This window comes from Chamaea fasciata, unplaced genomic scaffold (assembly GCF_029207755.1).
Source record: "Chamaea fasciata isolate MVZ Bird 193981 ecotype frontalis unplaced genomic scaffold, bChaFas1.0.hap1 SCAF_6, whole genome shotgun sequence".
Classification (NCBI taxonomy): Eukaryota; Metazoa; Chordata; class Aves; order Passeriformes; family Sylviidae; genus Chamaea; species Chamaea fasciata.
The window spans coordinates 51,225,465-51,246,139 of record NW_027094091.1 but is presented as its reverse complement, the minus strand read 5'-3'; the positions used below and the strand labels follow the sequence as shown (position 1 = coordinate 51,246,139).

Genomic DNA, 20,675 nt, shown 5'->3' with positions numbered 1-20,675 from the left:
ATGTGTTGTTTTAATTTGTTTCTGTTCTTGGGAATGAAAGTAGTTGAAATTCATTTGCATCAGATGAAAAGATTAATTTACTGTTCAGTTGGGGACAATAATGTGAAATTTACAGAGGCTTCTGTTACAATATTGTTTCATTCATGTGGACCAAAGGCAGTTGAACTGAACTTGGGCAGTGACCTTGATCAAAGGGTCAGACTTCTCAAGAGGCTTTTCTTATCCTGATCTGAATTAACTGCAGGTCATCGGGGCCTGTAAACCTACTGAGAGAAAGGCAAAACAATGCCCTGAAACCAGCCTGCATGTGATGTTGAACTTTTGACTTTCTAGTAGTTTCAACTGGGAAAAAGTCAGCTTCACTATTAACAAAGTCTTCCCTGCACAAGTTCTGTAATATGCTTCACTCCTTCCAGTCCTTGACAAATAAATTAACTTTGAAGAGATTTTTAAGTGGAAAATCTGGAATGGAAAGAACTGGTTTACATTTTTTCTCTCTCCTCTTGTGAGAAAAATCTTCATATATGAAGAGAAAGGTGGCTGGAACTTGGAATGCAGGAAATGGTGAGTGCCTGTCCCTGCTTTAGTGTCATTGTGAGTGTCCATAGCTTCCAGCCAGTAAAGCAGGAGCAGAGTCTGATTTTGAAAAACAGGCTATACTGTGCAATATCTTCCTGTCATTGAAGTGAAATAAGAATGAATACCTATAGGTATTGCAGCAGTTTTCACAGGAGTCACAAATGAGAAAAGATATCTTTTTTTTTCTTTCCATGAAACAGCACTGTGAATAAAATATTGTGATTTTTGTGTTCAGTATAAACATAAACCCATCCAAGTTTCTCATTTACCATTCTTGTGATGTTTCAGCTTAATGATGGTGGCAAGGCAGCCCAAGCACACGTGGGAATTGGTGATGTGGTTCTCACCATTGATGGGATAAGCACGGATGGTATGACTCATCTAGAAGCACAAAACAAGATCAAGGCATGTACAGGCAATTTGAACATGACTCTGCAAAGGTAAGATAGCTTTTTCTTTATTTAAAGAGAATTGATCGTAATCCCAACAGTAGTTTGGAGGATAAAAATGTGTAAGTGTTTTGGCAAAGTCCACAGAGTTAAATGGTACTAATTGAAAGATGTGCTGCCATAGCCTGCAATCTGTCTTGATTTACAGCATTTTAGAAAACTTATTAGATGTTAATTATGTGGCTTGACAAAGACTTTTTCCAGCCTTATGTCACCTATTCTATTTCCTCTTCCTTTTGAGTTTCAGTTATGTTTGATTAATCTGTTTAAAAGCAGGTCTTATTTATTTTTTCCCCCTCCCCCAGCTGACTAGGAACATTTTCTGGGGTCAAGTCCTACAGCACCATTCTTATTGGCTAACAGAATGATGGATTTAAATAGTTAACCCTTGAGTTAAATGGATGAAAACACTTCTGCTCAGAGTCCTCCAGATGTTTCCACCATGGTGATACCACTGTGTCACTAAGCAGCAGTCTCCCTTTACTAATTGAAGTGCCTGCTACAGAAGGTGCAGCTTGACCCAGTCTCATTATTAAATCATAGAGTTTATTGAATCCCAGCATATCTCTGGTGTAGCCTGGAAATGTGTTTTGGCAATTGTTGCAGGAAGGGAGCAGGATGCTCATATATGGGTTATTGAACCTGAAGTAGAATGAGCAGCAGCACAAGCAATGAATTCCTTCAATTCTCAAAACCCTCCCAGGGCTAAATATTGTTTTTTGCTAGAAGACTGCTGCTTTGATTCAATGAAGTGAGTGAAGGAGGAGATTGGCCTCTGAATCCATCACACAGGGAAACACATCACTTTTTGTTTTCAAAGAAAACAGCAGCAGTTGTACTGTACTATCAGTTGTCATGATTGCAGTTTGTGCCTGACTTTAACAATGCAATGTTCCTTGATGAGCACTAGTTGAAGTCCATAACATATCTCTTCAGCAGTTACTGACTGTTCTTCATGGCAAGTTATCCTTCCCTCACATGAAAGGACTATGTCTTTCTGAGAGTTAATCAGTATTAGAATAAAAAGAGGTTACGTGGTTATAGATCTGACAAACATCCATTTCCAGGGTGGTGGTGCTTGTTCCCAGCCCTAAGTGATGTTTATTTTAATGTTTATTTGTGTGAGTGCTTTCTTCTTTAAGAGTCCTGCTTGTTATTTCTTGTTTTTCCCGTTGTCCTGTGCTTTGGTCCTTAGCTGCCCTGACTAAGGGATTCCCTTTGTTCAATCTGAGGAAAGGAGTATCTTGTGGTGTGGTTCATGCCTAGGGCATCTCCCTGAGTGAAACTTGTAAAGGTGGCATTAAAAGTTTCTTGATGAAAGACAGGCATTGTACCAGCTCATTAGAAGAACTGCATGTTGTATCTAGTGTGTCATTTGCTTTTCTGACTTCCAAGGAAACCAGCAGGTCGCTTAGAAATGCACTTTCCAGGACCCACTGAGTCACTGCAGCAGGGGGTGGGTTGGCCCACTTTCTCCTGTCACCATAATTGAATGGGCAGGGTTAGTATCAGATATAGGAAAGTAATGGTGGGTGTGTCCCAGTCAGGTAATAACTTGTCAGAGGCTGCTTCTGGTTGGGTACAGAGATGAGTGCTTTGAAAACCAAATTAATCATGAGTTAGCCTGATCCCCTGCTGTTCTCACCCTTCCTACCTAGTGTAGCATCTGACTCACCACTGTTGGCTACCTGACAGCTGAAGACTAAGTCAGGATCGGAGTAACAGAGATCAAAGGAACAGCCTTGGTCCTGGCATCTGGGGGTACAACAGATGTCCTGTCTTGTGGGGCTGCTGCTCTGCAGTCTCAGGGTCTCAGCTGTTTTGAATTCTGCCTGTATCCCAAGAAACCAAAGGTATAGACAGTATTCTCCTGGTTCGTCAACCTGTGAAAGTTTCATTGCCCTGCTGTTTAACAGATCTGCTTTGGTTGTTTTTTTCTTCTTTATAGCCTGGAAGAAGATGCTTTTTGGAGTCAGTCTCATGTTTACTAGAGATGCTGGCTGCCCATGGGAAGGGAGTTTGAGAGTATGATAGGGGGGCAGGATAAGCCATTTTAATATTGAGTGTTCTCCATAATTATATTCTTCTGTTCCTGCCTCTTCTCCCAAAATGAAACAGAAATAAATGATATATTTTAATATTTCTGTTACTGTTCACATGCAAGATTAAGGAGATACTGTCAATGTGAAGCAAAGCTGGCCTTCAAAATATGGATTGGTGCCATAGAATAGGAAAATCTAAGACATTTTATTTTGCCATTACTGCTTTTTATTTATCTTTTGGTTTTACACTTCTGAGATTTTATCTACTTTCACACAGTCTTCTTATAGTTTGAACTACAATGAAAGGATGTTGAGGTTAGTTTTGAAAGAGTCAGTCAATTCTGAGATACTGCCCTGGTTTGCTGCTGCTTTAAAAGAACACAATGGTTAGATGGTAAGTGGTATTACTTTGAGGATGTGCTCCAGCACCCCAGTTTGCACAGTGGTCAGGGCATGGCAACACTTCACCTTTTACAAGCTGCAAAGGAAACTTTTTTAGTCTATGGCAAAGGCAAGAGAGGAAATTCTTTATTATCAGAGTCCTTATTATAAATATTTTAACTTGATAGTTAACCTGTTTAGGTTTTCACTTGGCTTCCTCTCCTCTTCATGTGCAAAGTAGAAAAAATAAAATTAAAAGGAACTAAACAAGGGGCAAGAAGTAGCTTGTTTGGGAGGTTGGAAAGGATATTTAAAGTACTGCCTTCAAAACCTTTAGTTACAGATTTAAAGCAGTGTATTTATGTAGGCAGATACGCATGTACATCTTGTGAAAAACCAATTTAGATGTTTTCTAACTTGTAATTGAGTGTTGGCAAAATATTTGAAGGGCAAATAAAAGCTTCCCTTTGTTCTGTGCAAGGCAGTATCGCAGCTTGGTTTTTTAAACGTGGAATTGTTGTGTGCCCTGGGAAGGAACTGGAGATGCAGCTGACAATTGCAAGTCCGCTTTGCTTAGAGGTTGCTCAGATATAAATGGACAAAATTGTGCTTTGCCAGCCCTGTGTGCAGTAGTAGGTGCTTAACATTTGCATGTGTTGGCAAGTATTTTCAGGTGTATGTCTTTAAAATCAGTAAGTTCTGTAAACAAGTCTCATTGTTTAGTATGCAAGTTATATTTTTTTTTAGAGTTCTGAAATGAAATTTTAATGTAGGCATGTTATTTGTGCAATGTTCATATTATATGACTCAAAAATATGGAGTGTGTTTTTCTTCCATTCTTCTTATTTTGTAACTTCAATTTTAGCTTCTTGATAGATCTCCTCCCTGCTCCAATTTTTGTTTCTATTCATCCCTCCCTTTCTGAGATCTTGCTCTTTTGCACCCCAATATTTTTTTTTCATCTAAAGCCATTCCAGTTTCCCATGAGGACAGATGGAAACCAGATGCTTGCTTCAAGTTCAGTAACTTAGCATGGACTTTTATAAATAAATCTCTAAGTTGCTGAACAGCTAAAAGCCACCACCTATTTTTAAAATATTATTTTTGGGGACTGTTTCTCCAGACATTTGGTTTAATGATTCTTTAGGAGTGAGAAGGATAAAGAATTGTGGATTTCTACAGATGAACGAGATCATGATACTTGTGAAACTTCTGGGAAAAGTGTCAGCAATACAGAGATAAAAGTAAAACAGAAAAGATGGGAAGTCTTTGATGATAGCGAACATATTTACCTCTCTATTTAGTAAAACAGATCTGCACAGGTATAGTTTGATTTGTAAAGGAATTTCTTTCACTCTGTCTATGAATTTACTAATTTAGGATGAAAGGCATTGAAGATTGCTTGGCTTGGGAAGCAAAGGAGGGTTCTCCAGGTTGTTTACTCCTCTATTGCTGTATTGCAGTGCTTTTTTGGGGGAGGTGAAAAAATGTTTCTGGGTGCAGTAAGCTGGCAGTGAGCAGTTACTGCAGTTCTGATTCCAGCTCTGTGGTGGGGGAGCATGCCTGCAACAAAGCAATAGATGAATTTCAGTGATAGCTATGGGTTTGTGGGGGTTTTTTCCTAAACCTTTTTAAAGCACAGCGTTGCCCTAGTGTCATAGGTGAGGCTGGGGCCTCCTGAGTATTTTTGATGTCCTCCAGGACTCAGAGACAAAATTTAGATGAGCCATAGGCCTGAGTTCTGCAGTTGGGCCCAAAATGCATGACATTTGTTATAGTTGCCTGCCTGAGTATGAACCTTTATTTTACTGTCCTCCTGTATCTTTTTGTTTTTTCTTTCAAGAAGCATGAAATCTTTTAGCTTAAGGGCAGCTGAAATTCTCATGATTGAAGATAGGGTAAATGAGAAAAAAAAGTGTTATGGATCATTTGAATTCTATTTTCTAAGATAGTTTTTCAAGTTAACCAATTTAGAAAGGGTTTTCAGCAGTAAGAGTAGCTTAGTATGCTTTTTTCTTACTATTTTTTGTTTAATTTATAGACTTCACTTTAGATGATGGTTAAAACTCATGTTTTAGTTCTATGAGTCATAGGTTCCTTGGGTGGTATTTTGTTTCCTTAAACCATATATGGATGAGCTTGAAGAAAACTATGATAAGAATGCATTCTGAAGTCTTATTTTTCTCCCAACTTCAGTCATCATCGTTTCCCTTACATAGGTATTTTGACTTTAGTTTGGTCCTTCAGTGATTTGCTTTTTTAGAAAAATATAGGCTTCATTGTCCTAAGCCAGTTGAACAGAGCCAGTAATAATTGGTTGAAAGACACCACAGCTTCTGAGTAATTTTTTCAAAATCTGAATTTTTTTTTTTTTTGCTCTAATTCTTTTTGTAATACTAATTCTTACATAGCTTGTTTCAGGGATGTCAAAACTAAATGCTGGGTGATTAAGGAAATAACTTCTTTTTAATTGTGAGAGTTGAGATGCAAAAATTTACAGAACTCAATTGAGGTAGTATGGCTTGAAATACGTAAGCAAACTGTATATTGGTAGTTCAGATGCTCTTCAAAACTTTTGGCACCTTATTCTCCAAGGCTAGTTTATTATTTTCAATCATTAATACTAGTTTTCAGTAATTATGCCTGAAAATAAACTAGGTGAAAAACAGTGCCTTCCAAACAGACATCTCCTTTGCTAGTTTAGTCACGTCACTAGGCTTTGAGGTGGCAGCTGTTCCAGGTAGCTCACTCAGTGGAGCCTAGTGAGACTTCAAACAACCCTGAAGAACTTTCTGTTATTGACCGCAGCCTTTTTGGTCCTGTGCATTGCAGTGTGGTCAGCTGAGTTGTCTTAAGTCCTCCTGGTTTATCTTGCTCTGAAATTAAGTGGTAATGGGTTAAAACGTTGTCCAAAGAACTCAAAGCTTATGAGTGATGCTGGGGCTTTTTTTCATCCAAAGGTTGTTATATAAATCTATGCACTTGTTGGAAGCAAGGTGGGAACCTTTTGCTTCTAATTTAGGAGCTGAACAGATTTAGCTAGCCAAACCATGCCTTTGGAAAGCCTGCCCACACACTAAATTAAGGGAGGGGTACAGCTCTTGCTTCCAGCTGAAATTCAGAGTCTCCTCGTACGTAGCACTTTGCTGCTCCTCAGGTAGCAATTAGATGAACCACAAAACATGCTGCAGCTAAGGGGATCCAACAAACTAAAGGCTTGCTTGGAAGCTCAAAGGGGAGTTGCTGGGAGGAAAATGGAAGGTTGCAGGGTGAAAAACAGAGTTCAGTGACTTGTACAGGATGATACCTACCCATCTGCCAGGAAAATGGGTGGGGCTGAGGGTGAGTTAAGCAATAGTGATACCAGCCTTTCTCACATTGTGTACCTTAGAATTTTGCTTGGAATCTTTAGAGCTGCAAAAGATTTGTAAAGGCTGTGCAGTTTCTTGAGGGTGCTACAGTAAGTAGCATGGGAATATAAGTACAATAGTAAACACAGATAGTGGACAATGGCAAGTGCCAAAGGCAGATTGCTATTTACTGAACACCAAAATACTTCCTTCAAATTTAAGTTTAAAGATGTTTTTTTACTTTTAATTTCTGGCACATTCCCCTCTGGCCCCCATATAGTTAATACCACCTCAGGAAGTTGAAATTCAAGCAAAGGGAGGTTAAAGAGGAAACATTTTGGGGTTTGGGGGGTTTTTTTGTTTTAATTTTATTTTTAGTTTGTTTGCCACCAGAAAAATGCAAACTATCACCTCTGAGTTCCAGCAATTGCAGCCATTTTACTGTTATGTTTTTAAGGTTTTGTCTACATAACTTTCTCATGGTGGGTTAAACCAAGGGCAGTCAGATCAGGGGGTATTTTAAAACATCACCTTCCTTTGTGTGAAAATGAGCAGGCCATCATCAAGAAACTGTCTCTCACAAGCTGAGAGCCTGTAAGTTCAATTTGGGATAAATTTTCAAATTCCTGTGTTCATAGTCCAAGTCCTTGAATAAAGGAATTAGTAAGGTTGGACCAAGCCTTGGTATAAATGTTGGTAAGGTTGCTTGGGAGAGTAGCTCAGATGTTGCAGTCAGCAGAACCTGATGAAGGGCTGGGGAGGAGGTAAGTTGGTGCATCACTCTTTGAAGGGTAGTGAGTGCTTGTGGTAGAGATTTGCACCTGAGAGTCCCTTGTGAAAATGGAGGAAGGAAAGTTTTGGATCCTAGAAGTTCCCATCTGTTTGCAATGGATCAAGTGGTAACTAAAGTGCCTTAACTGGTCATCTTGCTTTTTTGCCTTAACCAATGAGAAACATCTGTTCCTCTGCTTTATACGCATGGTTGCATAGCACAGACATCTGACAAATACAGCAAAAAGTAATTCTGAATTTGACTCTTAGTTTGTTTCTTAAAAATACTGCTTGTTTGCAGACAGGGAAGTAAAGTTGGGGCTTTTTTTTTTGTTTGTTTGTTTTGGATTTTGTTGAGTAATTTTGTGGACCCCATAGATGTTTGTTTTAAAGCCTGAAACCATGCATATCTTTCAGATATGTTGGGATTAGCCTAAAAATAAATGGTTATCTCGTGTTGTTATTCTGTAGACAGCATTCTTTAATTCCTATATTTTATATCAATATGAAAATACTTGCCTTCCGTTCTAGTTCTGCTATAGGGATTAAACCACTCTAGTATATAATTATGCTTTTAGAAAACAAAGATTAAATTGTTACAGCAAAAAATGCAGTGCAAAACCCACAAGTTTTAGAAGTGGCTTTACACAAGGAGATGATCAGAAAGGTAATAGCTTTGGCTTGATGTTTAGGTGTACAGTAGTTTAGAAGCCTATTTTCACACTATTATAAAATTAAAGTAAAACAAATCTGTATCCTGGTTTAGATATGACACAATTGATTTCTGTCTGTGAAGACAGGAACTGTGAGGGTTTATTCATATATATTTTTCCTGAAATGGTGTAATTCAGTAGGAGGTATGTGGAAATTAGACAATCTCACTTGATCTTGGCATGGATGCTGGATGGACAGTGTGCCTCAGTGTGCAAGGTGAGGATGGGCTTCCAGTGCTCTGCCTAATGGATGAAAGACCTAATAATGATAAATGACTGCTTGTGATTTAGAATAACTTTCTGAAATACCAATAGCTTTCTCCTGTCTTACAGAATTAAAAAAAAAAAAAAAAAAAAAAAAAAAAAGAGTTGAGGAGTATCTTTGTGGACAGCAGGGAATTGCTTAATGAACTCCACATTGTTCAGTTCATATGCTCTTGCTGTAAGCAAGAAATAACATTTGCAAGCTGAGATTTAATACAGAAGACATCTAGGCTGAGTGAGATCGTGGCTGGTGTTAGTACAAGTCTGACTGTTATTTAACAGCATTTTCCAGCTTGCAGCCCCCTTTTGCTTTAAGTTGCTTTATAATCCTGCGTGTTCCAAAGCCTTTTCATTGCTGTGGAAGGGTGGAAGCAAGCAGAACATGAGGTGTGCTTGAACACCCCCATATTATAGAGCTCTTTAGTAACACATGTTTCTGAGGAGTGGACTGAATGTATTTCCCAAACATTAAATACACGTATTTTAGGAATGTAGGAACACAACCAAGCTAACCTTCATTATGAAAATCTAAAAAAATCTCTTGAAAACCACAGGAGTTAATCTTGCTGACTGTCAATATCTCTGTGATATACAATAAAGCTTCTGCTTAAGAGGTACAAGTGCCAACTTCCTACACAAGGGGAAAGGAGTCTCCACTGACAGTGCAATATTAAGTCAACCTGTCTGTGGTAATTATATGCCAGGTGCTTTGGACTATGCCACTGTTGTCAAGAGCTGTTGTGGCTGTATAAACATAATCCAGGCACTTCTTACTTTTCATTATCTCTTCACACAGGAGATGCTGAAATGCGTGTTGATTTCTGGGGGTGGGGAGAAAGGGGCGTTGGTTTGAGGTTCAGTTTGGGTTTTGTTTCAGAAAAGGGCAGAAATGGAGCTATGGAATAGTTTAGATTTGGAAGACTGATAGCAAAGCAATGTTGTTTGCTCTTAGTGTGATTTCCTGGCTAAGTCTTGCTTTTTAGTTTTTCTGAGGAAAAGGTTCATAGCTGTATTTCAGGAAGCTCTTTCGGTTACTGCTTTCCTCCCATTTATAAATAATCCCCAGAGGGGAGTGTGGGTTTGTTTGTTTTTTTCTTTAATGAGTTGCAGAAAACCATCAGAAAAGAGATATTCTTAGGTTTTTGTTATATTTTGTTTCATTTGAAGTGTTTTTAATGAAGTACTATTCTCCAGGAGGCCTTTGATGCAATTCTGGCTTTCATTTCCTTATTTTCTAATGGACTTCCATGGTATTCATGGTGACAGTCACCAATATCCCACAAGCACTGCAGCATAATGTAGAAAACCGGGTTTTTTGTTTCTCTAGTAATATTAGCTGCTGTAGGCAGCAGCTGATTAGAGCTATTTTAAAATGCTATATTACTTGCAAAATGTTTTCCATTACTGATCTTACTATATCAGGTGGGTTTTCATTTGTCAGAACTGATGTAGTGGTTCATCATAGGTTTTAAATTTTTAGTTCCATTTCTGTTTTTGCAGCAGACTTGTCTGGGCTTTAATGTTTGATTTCCTAAAACGAGACATTTCCTCTTAAGCAAATAACCTTTATCTGCTTTTCATATAGTCAGATCTGGGCTTATTTGATAGCCATCAAGGCTCGGAGGGTTTCAGTAGAAGATACAAAAAAAAATAAAATATCATGATGATAAATCAGAGGTGACTATTACCAAGCATTTTTGCTTAGTTCCTTGTGAAATAAAGTTTGTCTTCTCCCCTTAAATATTATCTTGCTGTTAAGAGCCCTGTAGGCAACACTGCTTGTTGCAGTTCTTTTTAGATTTTGTTAATGTTGTAGATCTGCTTTCAACTGTTAAATAATGTTTTGGTTTTGGAGTGCACATCATTTCATTTCCCAAAGTGAAGTTTCCTATGATGAAATAAAACTAGAGGAAAGGTGTGCACCTGAGTGTTCTAATAATACACTATAGAATTCCACAGCCCAGTAAAATAGACCTGAGTTTTTCATTTTCTAATGCTGCTGTTAGTTCAGTATTAGAAGTGAAATCCAGCTTTGCCTGGTGAGTGAATAACAAAGAGCTGTGTATAGATTGGTGTGTTTATTTTTTTTTTAATATCCCGACTGCCTCACATTTTCCAGTGGGGTGTGTTTTGGACTGGCACTGAAAAGGATGTGTTTCAGTGGACAAGTTCTGGACAGAACACTCAGCCTGAAAAATAACAAGAGAATTAAAACCGTAGGGATTGCTTTGTCTGTGTATTGTATGAGTGAACCTGTTAGTCTGGTATCCAGACCCGCAGTGACTGCTTTGTGATGATTCAGCGTGAGGTGGGAGTGAGAACTAAACCATGCCTTGTAACGCCTGCATGGTGAGAACCTGGGTGCTTACACAAGATATGTGGGTTTGATTATCATAAACACTTGTAACTAATAATCAAACTGGGGTCTTATAGGCGTTGTTTCATTTATCTATCAGCATAACTCTCATCCCAGACAGGCTAACAACATCAAAGTGCTTTTGTTGTATGTAGATGAATAATATTCTCTAATACTGATTTTTTTTTTTCCCCAATTGCACTTCCCTCCAGCTTTGGGGCTTAGTGTATCCCCGCTTTTACCTAATCCACAGTGAGTTGTTCAGGCAGAAAGTAGGACAGTTTTCTTTACTTCTGTGCAACCTCTGCTTTTGGCAGGGTCTGCACCAGATCTGAGCGATTGTCATCTTTGTGGTTTGAGACTTGAGACAGGAAGTCTTCAGGATTCATCTGACATTTCAGTTCAGTCACAGCTGAATCCTTATTCCCGCCGGGGGGGGGGGGGGGGGAAGCCCTTTGTCTCTTCAGTTGCTCATGTGACATTCTTTCATTCACGGAGATGCAGCAATTTCTGGCCTTGAAAGGACTTTGGCTCCCTGCTGGGGCAGGGGCCCAGAGGACATGCTTTCCTTCTGACCTCATGATGCTTCTGGTAGAGTCCTGTGTTGGAGCATCTGCCCAAAAAGTGCTCAGAAAGGAAAGGTTCTCTTCCTTCCTGTGATGAGTAAGGAGATTTGAGAGACCCTGTCTCAACTTAAAAATTGTGAACTACCCTTTTAACCTGATGCATTTGTTTGGTGTCTGTGCCACAATCCTCCTCTGTCTTGACATGACATGACCTGACACCACTGGCTGCTGCTAGAGATGTCAGATCCTTGCTCTCCCCAACCCCAAGGCAACTAATCAATACAAGGGAAGTGTTCCTGCCAGTTTCAGGGAGCTCTGGGAAGTGGGAATTGGGATGTTAAGCAAGGAAGCAATTGTCAGTAAGAATATTGTGTTTCAAAGAATTAGCAATCTTTCAAGTAACAACAGGGTGACTTAGCAGAAGTGGCACATCTGCAGCACAGAGATGTTAGGGTTGGATCATTGTGCTGAATGAGATCTCTTCTGCAAGGATTAGAGATGACAAAAACTTGCCTTTGCTTCTGGTCCCTGGGAACTTACCAACAAAACAAGTAGCAATAAATTTATAGAGATGAAATGAAAAAAAAAAAAAAAAGAAGTTATTTAAATATCTCAAGAACACTTTAGGTAATAATTTGTCCACTTAAAAATCTGAGCAGTTTTCCTCACAATGGAACTCATAGGTACAGTGAAGGACTTGTGACCACTTGAACCAGAAGTGAACCTGGATTGATTGGTTTGTTTTCACTTAGTGACATCTACTTATAAATGGAGTAAATTATTCTTGTTCTTGCATATCTTCTCAGTTTAGATTTAATTACACTTGATACTAACAGTGTTTGGTTCCTTCTTTGTAAAACATTAGTGCATGTTAAGCTTTAGCTTTTTTTTAAGCATTCCTGTGGCTATTTTAGCTGAGCAGAGTTTGTCTGTTAACATGAAATCTGCAAATCATTTCAATCTGTCTTACATTTAAATTTACAACAGATTTATATGCTTTCATATTTTGGAATCTTTGATATTCTTCTCAATGCCTTAAACTTCTAAGTTTATGATGTCTGCTGAGTATTTTCTCCCACGGTTTTGGCAAGCCTCAATTTCCTCACATTTCTAACTCTTACCAAGATACAATTTGAATTTAACTTTGAAAACCCCAACAAAACAAACAACAAAACCCCATGAAAACTTGATGTCGTGTTTTTGGGGGCGTGGCTGAAAACAAAATATTCCAAAATAAAATAAATGTGGATTGTGAGAGGTTACAAGCCATTGTCTGAGAGAAACAAACCTTATAGAGAATCTATGTCATCAGCTAAGACTGCTTTGAAATGTTTGATGTTGCTTTCTGTTTGGAATAAAGTCTTCACCAAACAGTTAAATGGGTTTTCTGAGTGGCAATTATTTTGGGGGAGTTGCTTCTTTGGCCTAGTCTGTTGTTTCTGTTTAACCTGTGACTGATTGCCACTCTGTAAGAGACACCATCTTGGCAAAAGGGAATGGATTATAGAAGTAATAGGAGTTTCATTGTAGGGGGGAAGGGCTTTTAACACTCAATGTCTTTTGGAGGGAAAATGACCAAGCCCAGGGTAGTCAGTCTTACTGACTGTATGGTATCCCTTTTAGCTCCTAAGCTTCTGTGTAAAAAATGGAACGTAGTATGCATTCTTAAAATGTATTACAGAGTTTAGGAAGCCAAAGTTTTAATGAGGACAGTGACTTCAGAAGTAACTAATGCTGCTTGATTGCTAACAGATTGTTTTTCCTTTACATGCAAAGCCCCTCCACATGAGCAGACTATAAGTCTCCAGGACACATGGGGTCACTAAAATACATGTACTGGGCTAAATATAATGTATAAGAGGTTTTACAAAAAAGTGTAATATTTTCTGTTTAAGGCCTCTCAAGTACTGAAGTTTTTAAGTGCGCCTGCTGTCAGTACTGATCTTGGAAATGGTTGACCAAAAGAGTTCCCAGTTATCTCCTTTCCAAGTCTTGGAAGGAAGGTGATGACTGGACAAGTCAGTGATTTTCCACAAAATCTTCTTAGCTCGTAAGTGACTGCTCCATTAACCTGATAATTAAGTGAATGCTGGACCAATATTTTTGTGTTGCATCTCTTGGAGCTGCCTATAAAGAAGCAATGTTGAATAACTTAATAATGTAGACAGTAGGGTTATGGGATTTTGTATCTTTTGCACTTGGCTGAAGGGAGCTGTCCTGGAGAATAAAGCTCCTAGTGCAATTTGAGCAAGTCGGAGCAAGGATAGATTGAAGTTTCTCTTGTGGCGGGGCTGCTAGACTCAGGTGACACAGTACTGTGAACAGGGGCTTACATGGAACTTGGGACAAAATCAAGTTTCGGCACAACTGAGGTAAACAGCACTGTCATTAAAAAACAACAACAACAAAGAAAAAAAGAAAAATCAATATTAAATCTCAGTTACCGTATTGAGGGTATTTTGGCAGGGAATGGAACCAGGGAGAAGAGAATTAGATGTCTCATGTGAGTGGCACTTTCTAGCCCCTTTTTTGGTTAAAAGCTGTTAGATTGTGAAAAGGTGTTAGGTTGGGTTTTATTTAGGATCTGGATAAATTTCAGAATATCTTATGTCAATTAATAAAATCTCTGAGTCTCTTGGTTTTAGTCAGAAAGAAATGATCCTAACTTACAGTAGCCACTAAAGTTAGCTCTTTTTTGAGATACACCGTGTAGTTGTTGTTTACAAATCCTATGGTGCGCAACACATAGAGGTGAGTGGAGGTAGCATGCCAGTGCTGAAATTAGTACTATATTAATTCAGTACTGTCGTTGATAATTTTAAAGCTGGTGAGTGGTGTGGGGGGAAGGTCGGGAAAATCATGAACTGGTTCAGTGGTTTAATCTGGTAGATTTATCTTGGTAGGAAAGATGGATTCATAACTTACATGTCTGTTCCTTTTTATACTAGAAAGGACATTTTGGGATAAAATATGGTTATAAAGGTTCAAATTCCTCTTGATGTGGAGGAAAAAAGGTTCTTTGTTTAATGAGAAGGACTTAATCTGCTATAAAAGATAATGGAGCTTGAGGCATTTATTAGGCTTCCTGGAGAAACATAATACCTTGCAGGGCTGAACCTGAACTGTTTCTGCTATCAACAAGTAATTAGCAGACAGAGCACATTGTTGATCAAGATCTGACTGAAGGACACTGTGAAACTATTCCTTCTGCTTGCCTTTTCTTTCTTTGCAGAAGGGAGATGAAAAAGGTTGCAAATTGTTTGTGACTTTTTCTGAGGATGTACTCTTTAAGTCAACTTTTTGTTTTAAAATTACACCTTTCATTTTGATCGTTATTTTGATCATTATAGTTTTCTTGGCTGAGGTGGGTTTCTTTTTGCCTCCCATTAGCACTAGAGAATGATTGTTAATAATAGCTGCACACTGTGCGTGAGGCCAAAAGGAAGTATAAGGGTGAGCTGGAGTATTGCAAACATTAGATATTTGCTCTTGACTACCCTCTTCATTGTATAATTCTCCCCAATGATTTTATTAATGAAAAATGTGAAGAATTCATCTGATTCTTCTCATGATGCACCATGTTTCTGCTGTTTAGTTTTGCGTTTTTTTAAACTCCATGGAAAACTTGTCTCATGATTAGTCACTGAATTAAATTGCCTCTTGACATTTTCAGCCTTTTTTTTTTCCTGCCTGTCTATCAGTCTGAGTGGGGTTTGTGATTTTTTTGCTTGTTTACTTTAAGTTGTTCTTCCTAAGGAGGATCTATCAGACATAGCTGCTACAGGTGTACCTAAGTGAAAAAGGAAATAAAAGATACAGAGCATGTCATTAATGGTCTAATGCTATTCCTGTGGATTGCTAATGGTCAGGCAGGGAGGCAAAAGGAAAAACTGGTAGAAATTGGCAGAAACTGACAAAAATGGGCAGGACACAGGTGGTCAGATTTTTGTGATGGTAGATATGAAAGTCTTTCAGTGTGGGATTAGAGAGCTCTTGTTATCAGTCATTTCAAACTCTCTGTGCTTCTTGGATTGATCAAGCCTGTAAGAAAGGCTTGGTTAGATGAGGATGAACCCTGATGAGGGCTCTCCAGAAATCAGGCTTTGTGCATGTGTCTGCTGGAGTGGAGATGGCTATGGGATATTGCCTATGGAGACTAGAGGGTGGCTGGCACTACTTCTTTGGTGTCCAAACCATAGTAACCCAAGCTTTGTGTAAACACACAGAATATTTTTCAGGACCGTGTAGAAATGTTTCCTGGTTTTTGCAAAAGACTGCAGAAATCTTAAGTCTTTCACAAGTTGGTGATTCATTTTTCTCCTTGTTCGTAGATGTTTCCTCTTGAAGATAGCACTTGGGCCAAGAAAAATTGTTGTGGTCTCTGGTCTGCTTACCATAAGTGTGTTATTAAGAGATGCCTGTACAGCTGAGCTTTTCATCTTTGTCCAAAGAGATCACTCAAGAAGTGCCTAAAAATTCTTGTAGGAAGCAGCTGAGACCCATGACTTTTTTTCCCATGAAAAAATGCCTTCAGGTAGTAGAATGTGAAGTTGCACATCTTCTCATGGCTTACAAAGACAGTATCTTTTAGTAAAGCAGCATCCATATAAAAATAATTTACATCATCAAATTAGCCTCCAACTCTTTTTAACTAATATTTTCTGACGTCAGTGAGCCAATGCTTTCAGCGCTTTTATGTTTCAGGTAAATAATTCAAATGTTCTTCCCATAACTGCTCTCAAATAGCAAAATTTTTTTTGTTAACATTGAAACTGTGTAGGTTCCTCTATGTGACTGGTGGGCATTTGCCATTCACACTTTCAAGTAAAACCCTTTACCCATTTCTAGTTTAACCTGTGCAACCCATACAAAGCCTTTCTGAAAGTTCAGGGGCTCGTTAGCTAGCATGTAAATTGTGATGCCGTTGACCTTGCGTATTTATTTTGAATTGTGTCTGTAGTTATTTAGTGAAAGACTTAAAGAAACAATCTGAAGTTGGCCACAGTTTATCTTCACTTCTTAAAATAACACAGATTACCTCAGTGGCATGATCTTTGGTGGCATTTTAATTCTGTTGGCAGACTTTGAAATGGCCAGCTGGGATGTCACAGGCAGACATCAGTTTTGAAGCCTTTCAGATACCATCTAAATGCCAAGCTTTTGAGTAGCAAAATAATGCATTTATATATAGATTAAACATACAGTAATCAGAAGTGCCTTGCAACATGTCAGTAATTGTGAACAGCTGCATCAGAACAACGCAGCTGTTAAAACTCCTTCATACCCCAGATTACATGTATTTGGTCCAAATTACTCATGGGTATATCTGTATGCGTTTGGGGGAATACAGAGAATCATTTGGGATGCATTCATTTGCTGAGATCGTTCCTTAATTATATTTTCATAAGACAGTGCATAGTATAAGGAGGCTCATAGACATGTAAGAAAATAATCTAACACCATTCTTGCAGAGCAAGCAAACACCACTCTGAGTTCCATGGTGTTTGTGTGTATAATATGCTGCAGTGGTGCTGCTTCCCTTCAGGCTTTAGCTGGATCTGCAAAACACACAGTACTGCTACAGAAATACCTTATCATAGAATGTCTGGGCTTGGAAAGGATCTTAAAGATCTGGCTCCAAGCCCTCTGCCCTGCGCATGAACACCTCTCAGCTAGACCTGGTTACCCGGAGCCCCACCCAACCTGGACTTGAAGACTTCCAGGGGTGGGGCATCCACAGCTTCTCTGGGCAACCTGTTCCAGTGCTTCACTACCCTCACAGCAAAAAATTTTTCCTGATATCCAGCCTAAAACTAGCCTCTTTCAATTTAAGGCTGTTAGCTTTGTAAACAGTTCCTCACCATTTTTCTAATAGGCTTCTGTCAGATATTGAAAGGCTGCAGTTAAGTCACTCTGGAGCCTTCAGATCTCCAGGCTGAATAACCCAACTCTCTCAGCCTTTCCTCATAAGAGAGGTACTCCATCTCTCTGATCATCTTGGTGACCCTCCTCTGGACCGATCCATCAGGCCTGTGTCTGTCCTGTGCTGGCCTCTCACCAGAGCAGAGGGGCAGAATCCCCTCCCTCTCCCTGCCACCCACACTGCTTTGGATGCTGCCCAGGGCACAACTGGCTTTCTAGGCTGCAGGCACACATTGCTGGGTCAGGTCCAGCCTAACATGGTAGCAAACCAGTTAGAAAACAAAGACAAGAATGCCGGGAGTGTTCTAGCCTCTGCTTTCATCTCTGTGTGTAGCTATAAAAACAATTTGTAGTAACAGCTAATGTTGTTCTGTGCCTGTTGCTGAGACATGTTTTGTGCCAGTGAGTGGTTGAGGACTGGAACATGAAGTTGAGGAAATTCTTTCACTGTGATGGAAACCAGTCTTGTCATCGTTGTTGTCATCATGCTGCCTTGTGTCTTGTTTTTTCCCTTGGGGTTTTTATTAGAGGAAGTTTTCAGCAGCCCCTGATTCAGCTGCAGAAAGTTATGTCCTACAGAGGAGACCAAGAGCAAAGCTGTCAAAGTCTAAAGCTAGGAAATACAGGAGAAGCCTGTATTGGTGTGGGGAGCTTTGCTTTGGAATTCTGATGTGTTTTGCATGCACTGTAATTTCCTAAGGAATGCAATAACATAGATCTGGTTTTGACTGTGCTACTAATTTACAAAGACCCTGATTAAAAGCTTCCTGAGAATTGCATAACTGTACTGTTTGTAGTGCTCAGGGACACTGATCTTTTGTTTCTTCTCTATACTAGTTATGTAAGGATAAGTGTTTTTAGAAAGATCTGAGAAACTCAATAAAACAATGACTCTCTGCAGACGTTAGGCAAAGCTTTCTTGCTGCTGCTTGAGCATCCAAGTGCTAGGGTTAAGTCAAATGTCCATTGAATTCAACAGTTTAGTGAGGCTGCCAGAAAGACAGTGAACTTTGAAGAAATTTGACCCATGTCCAAAAGTTTTCTGATGAAAAAGTTTTTGAAGTCCTGTTGGTTTACTTTCTAGAACCTGAAGTAGCCTTGGGATTTGGCAGTTGCTCGGCAGTAATGCATCAGCAGTGGTGCTTCCTGCGCTCCTAGCCAAGTCCATATAAATGGAAAAGCTTGCATTTTGGAAAGTTTAACCATTTCTTAAAATATGACTCTCCTTACCTTTGAATTTGAATAGCATGTGAATATATTTGAGAGAGACACTTTTGTCCTCTTCTTCAGAAAATGGGGTGTGGGGTGGGGGTGTATTTGGTGTCATCTGGACTGTGGGACATGCTTTGATGGCATTTATTTAAAATCTTGTGAAAATTGACCTAACACTGGGATAACAGGAGCAACATCAAGAATGGGAAAAGAATGATTTTCACTGTTTTCTCTACTATGGGTTCTTTGTGGGTCAAATCTGATAAAGTATGGGTAGTTTACCTGACCTAGATGGCCAAGTTCATTTTATCTCAGTCAGCTGTGTAATCTGTGTCCTTTTTTGCTTCGTAAACACTCATCTCATTATTTGGGTGCCATGAATGATGTTACTTGTCTCTATTTACACTTTTGTTTTCCAAATGCAGACTATGCCCCACACCTGTTGCTTTCCTTTGAAAAACACATCTCTCCAACATGCATGGTTTATGATGCTAACTTGCAGGCATTCTTTAATTATAAAAGGATATGTGGTGATCTGTCAAGGGACAGTTGTCTCTAATGGATTAAAAGAAGCTTATATGGTTTAAATATGAGCTATGCCCTTCATATGCTGAAAATAGTTCAAGTTAGCTTGAACTGGCTACATAGTGTATTTCGTACCTATGCAGGTAACTGGTTATTTTCTTAAGCTCAGAAGTTAATTTTGCACCTCTGTGTACATGGAATGTAAAGAACAGGAAAAAAACCCCTTAGACAAGTAAGGAAACTGACAAGTGTTGTTAGATAAACTGTTCCCAAGCTTCAGCCCACAGGAAAAAATGAGACACTGGTTAAATAAAACCTGTCCTCTGCCATGCAAGTTCTCAGCTGTTGAGAATCAAAATTTCAGTGTCCTGACTCATCAACTCTTGCACCTTCCTCTAGTAAACAGTAAAATGAGAATAAATTAATGATTGGCTGTTTGGAAAATAAATGCTTTCCTGAAAGATAGCGGTAGCCATCTTTCATAAAAGCATAACAGCATAAGAACGATGGGATGTTTGCTAATGCTGGGAAAAGCAGGCAGATTTTCAGGTATAAAGTATTTTCTAGAGATCTGGAAAACTGCGAAATACAAATTGACTAACACAACTGTGAGTTAAACTAGATATGTGTGTTACACCACCTCATGTAAAAGTAAGCAGTAGCTGCAGAGTTGAGTGTCCAAGTACGAGCTGAATTTTACAGCTGCGTTGTTTTAAGGGCTTTTTTCCTCACATCTTTTTTGAATAATTACTGCCTTTGAAAAATTCCAGGATATTGTCAGTAGAAACTCATGTCTGTGGCACAAAACCCTATGAGGTAATAAAAACACGTACTGTGCCTGTCAAATATTACTCACTTACTTTGGCTATGAGGCAAGACGAAAGTAATGTTTGCAGCACTGTCACAGATCTCAACAGACTTTGTGACCATCAGATGTTTTCCATCGGTGATTAGTTGCCCACAAAAGCAACTTAATTGCCTCATACGCTGTAGATGTGCTGTGACTCTTACCCCCTAAGTATTTTGAGCTGAGAAGGATGAAAGGTGTTTTTTTTTTCAAAAACTAGATGGTGGGAAAAGAAAACTTCAAAATTAGCTGGATCAGCTGGAGTCAGATGGGCTTATTATTTTTTCTCTTCTTGCGTGGTTGTTGCAATCAGCAGAAGAATTACAGGACTTTGCTTTATGCACCTTTACCTAATAATTGGTTCCTTGGCCAATTTATTGACTACCAGAATGAACTGTTAAAGATCTCTGCTGCCTTGCAATCTTTCTTGCTTAGCTTCTGCACAAAACAAAATAATTTCCAGCTGCAGCTCATACTGTGACTGTTGATCTTTGACTTCTCTTTCCCTTGAAGGTGTGGTGAGACCTGTTGGCCAGGTTAGCTTGAGGTCTTAATGCAAAAGTTGAAAGGAAAGAAAAACATAAGGAAACCCCCAAACTGAAGTTGTTAGGTATCTAAAACTATAATAGACAGCCATGTTGAGACATAAATAGCTTTTCTCAGTATGTTAGACCTGTAATACATGCTGCTAAGCTAGT

The 20,675-nt window shown here is 39.0% G+C and overlaps 1 protein-coding gene across 7 annotated transcripts in view; it reads left to right on the top strand.

Moving 5' to 3' along the window:
- Nucleotides 1-20,675, top strand: part of PDLIM5 (PDZ and LIM domain 5) — a 125,324-nt gene that overhangs the window by 41,765 nt on the left and 62,884 nt on the right. For all 7 annotated transcript variants that reach the window (XM_066186356.1, XM_066186357.1, XM_066186358.1 and 4 more), the window contains exon 3: nt 868-1,019. In XM_066186356.1, the coding sequence (XP_066042453.1) occupies nt 868-1,019 (152 nt within the window). The remainder of the gene's footprint in view (nt 1-867; nt 1,020-20,675) is intronic.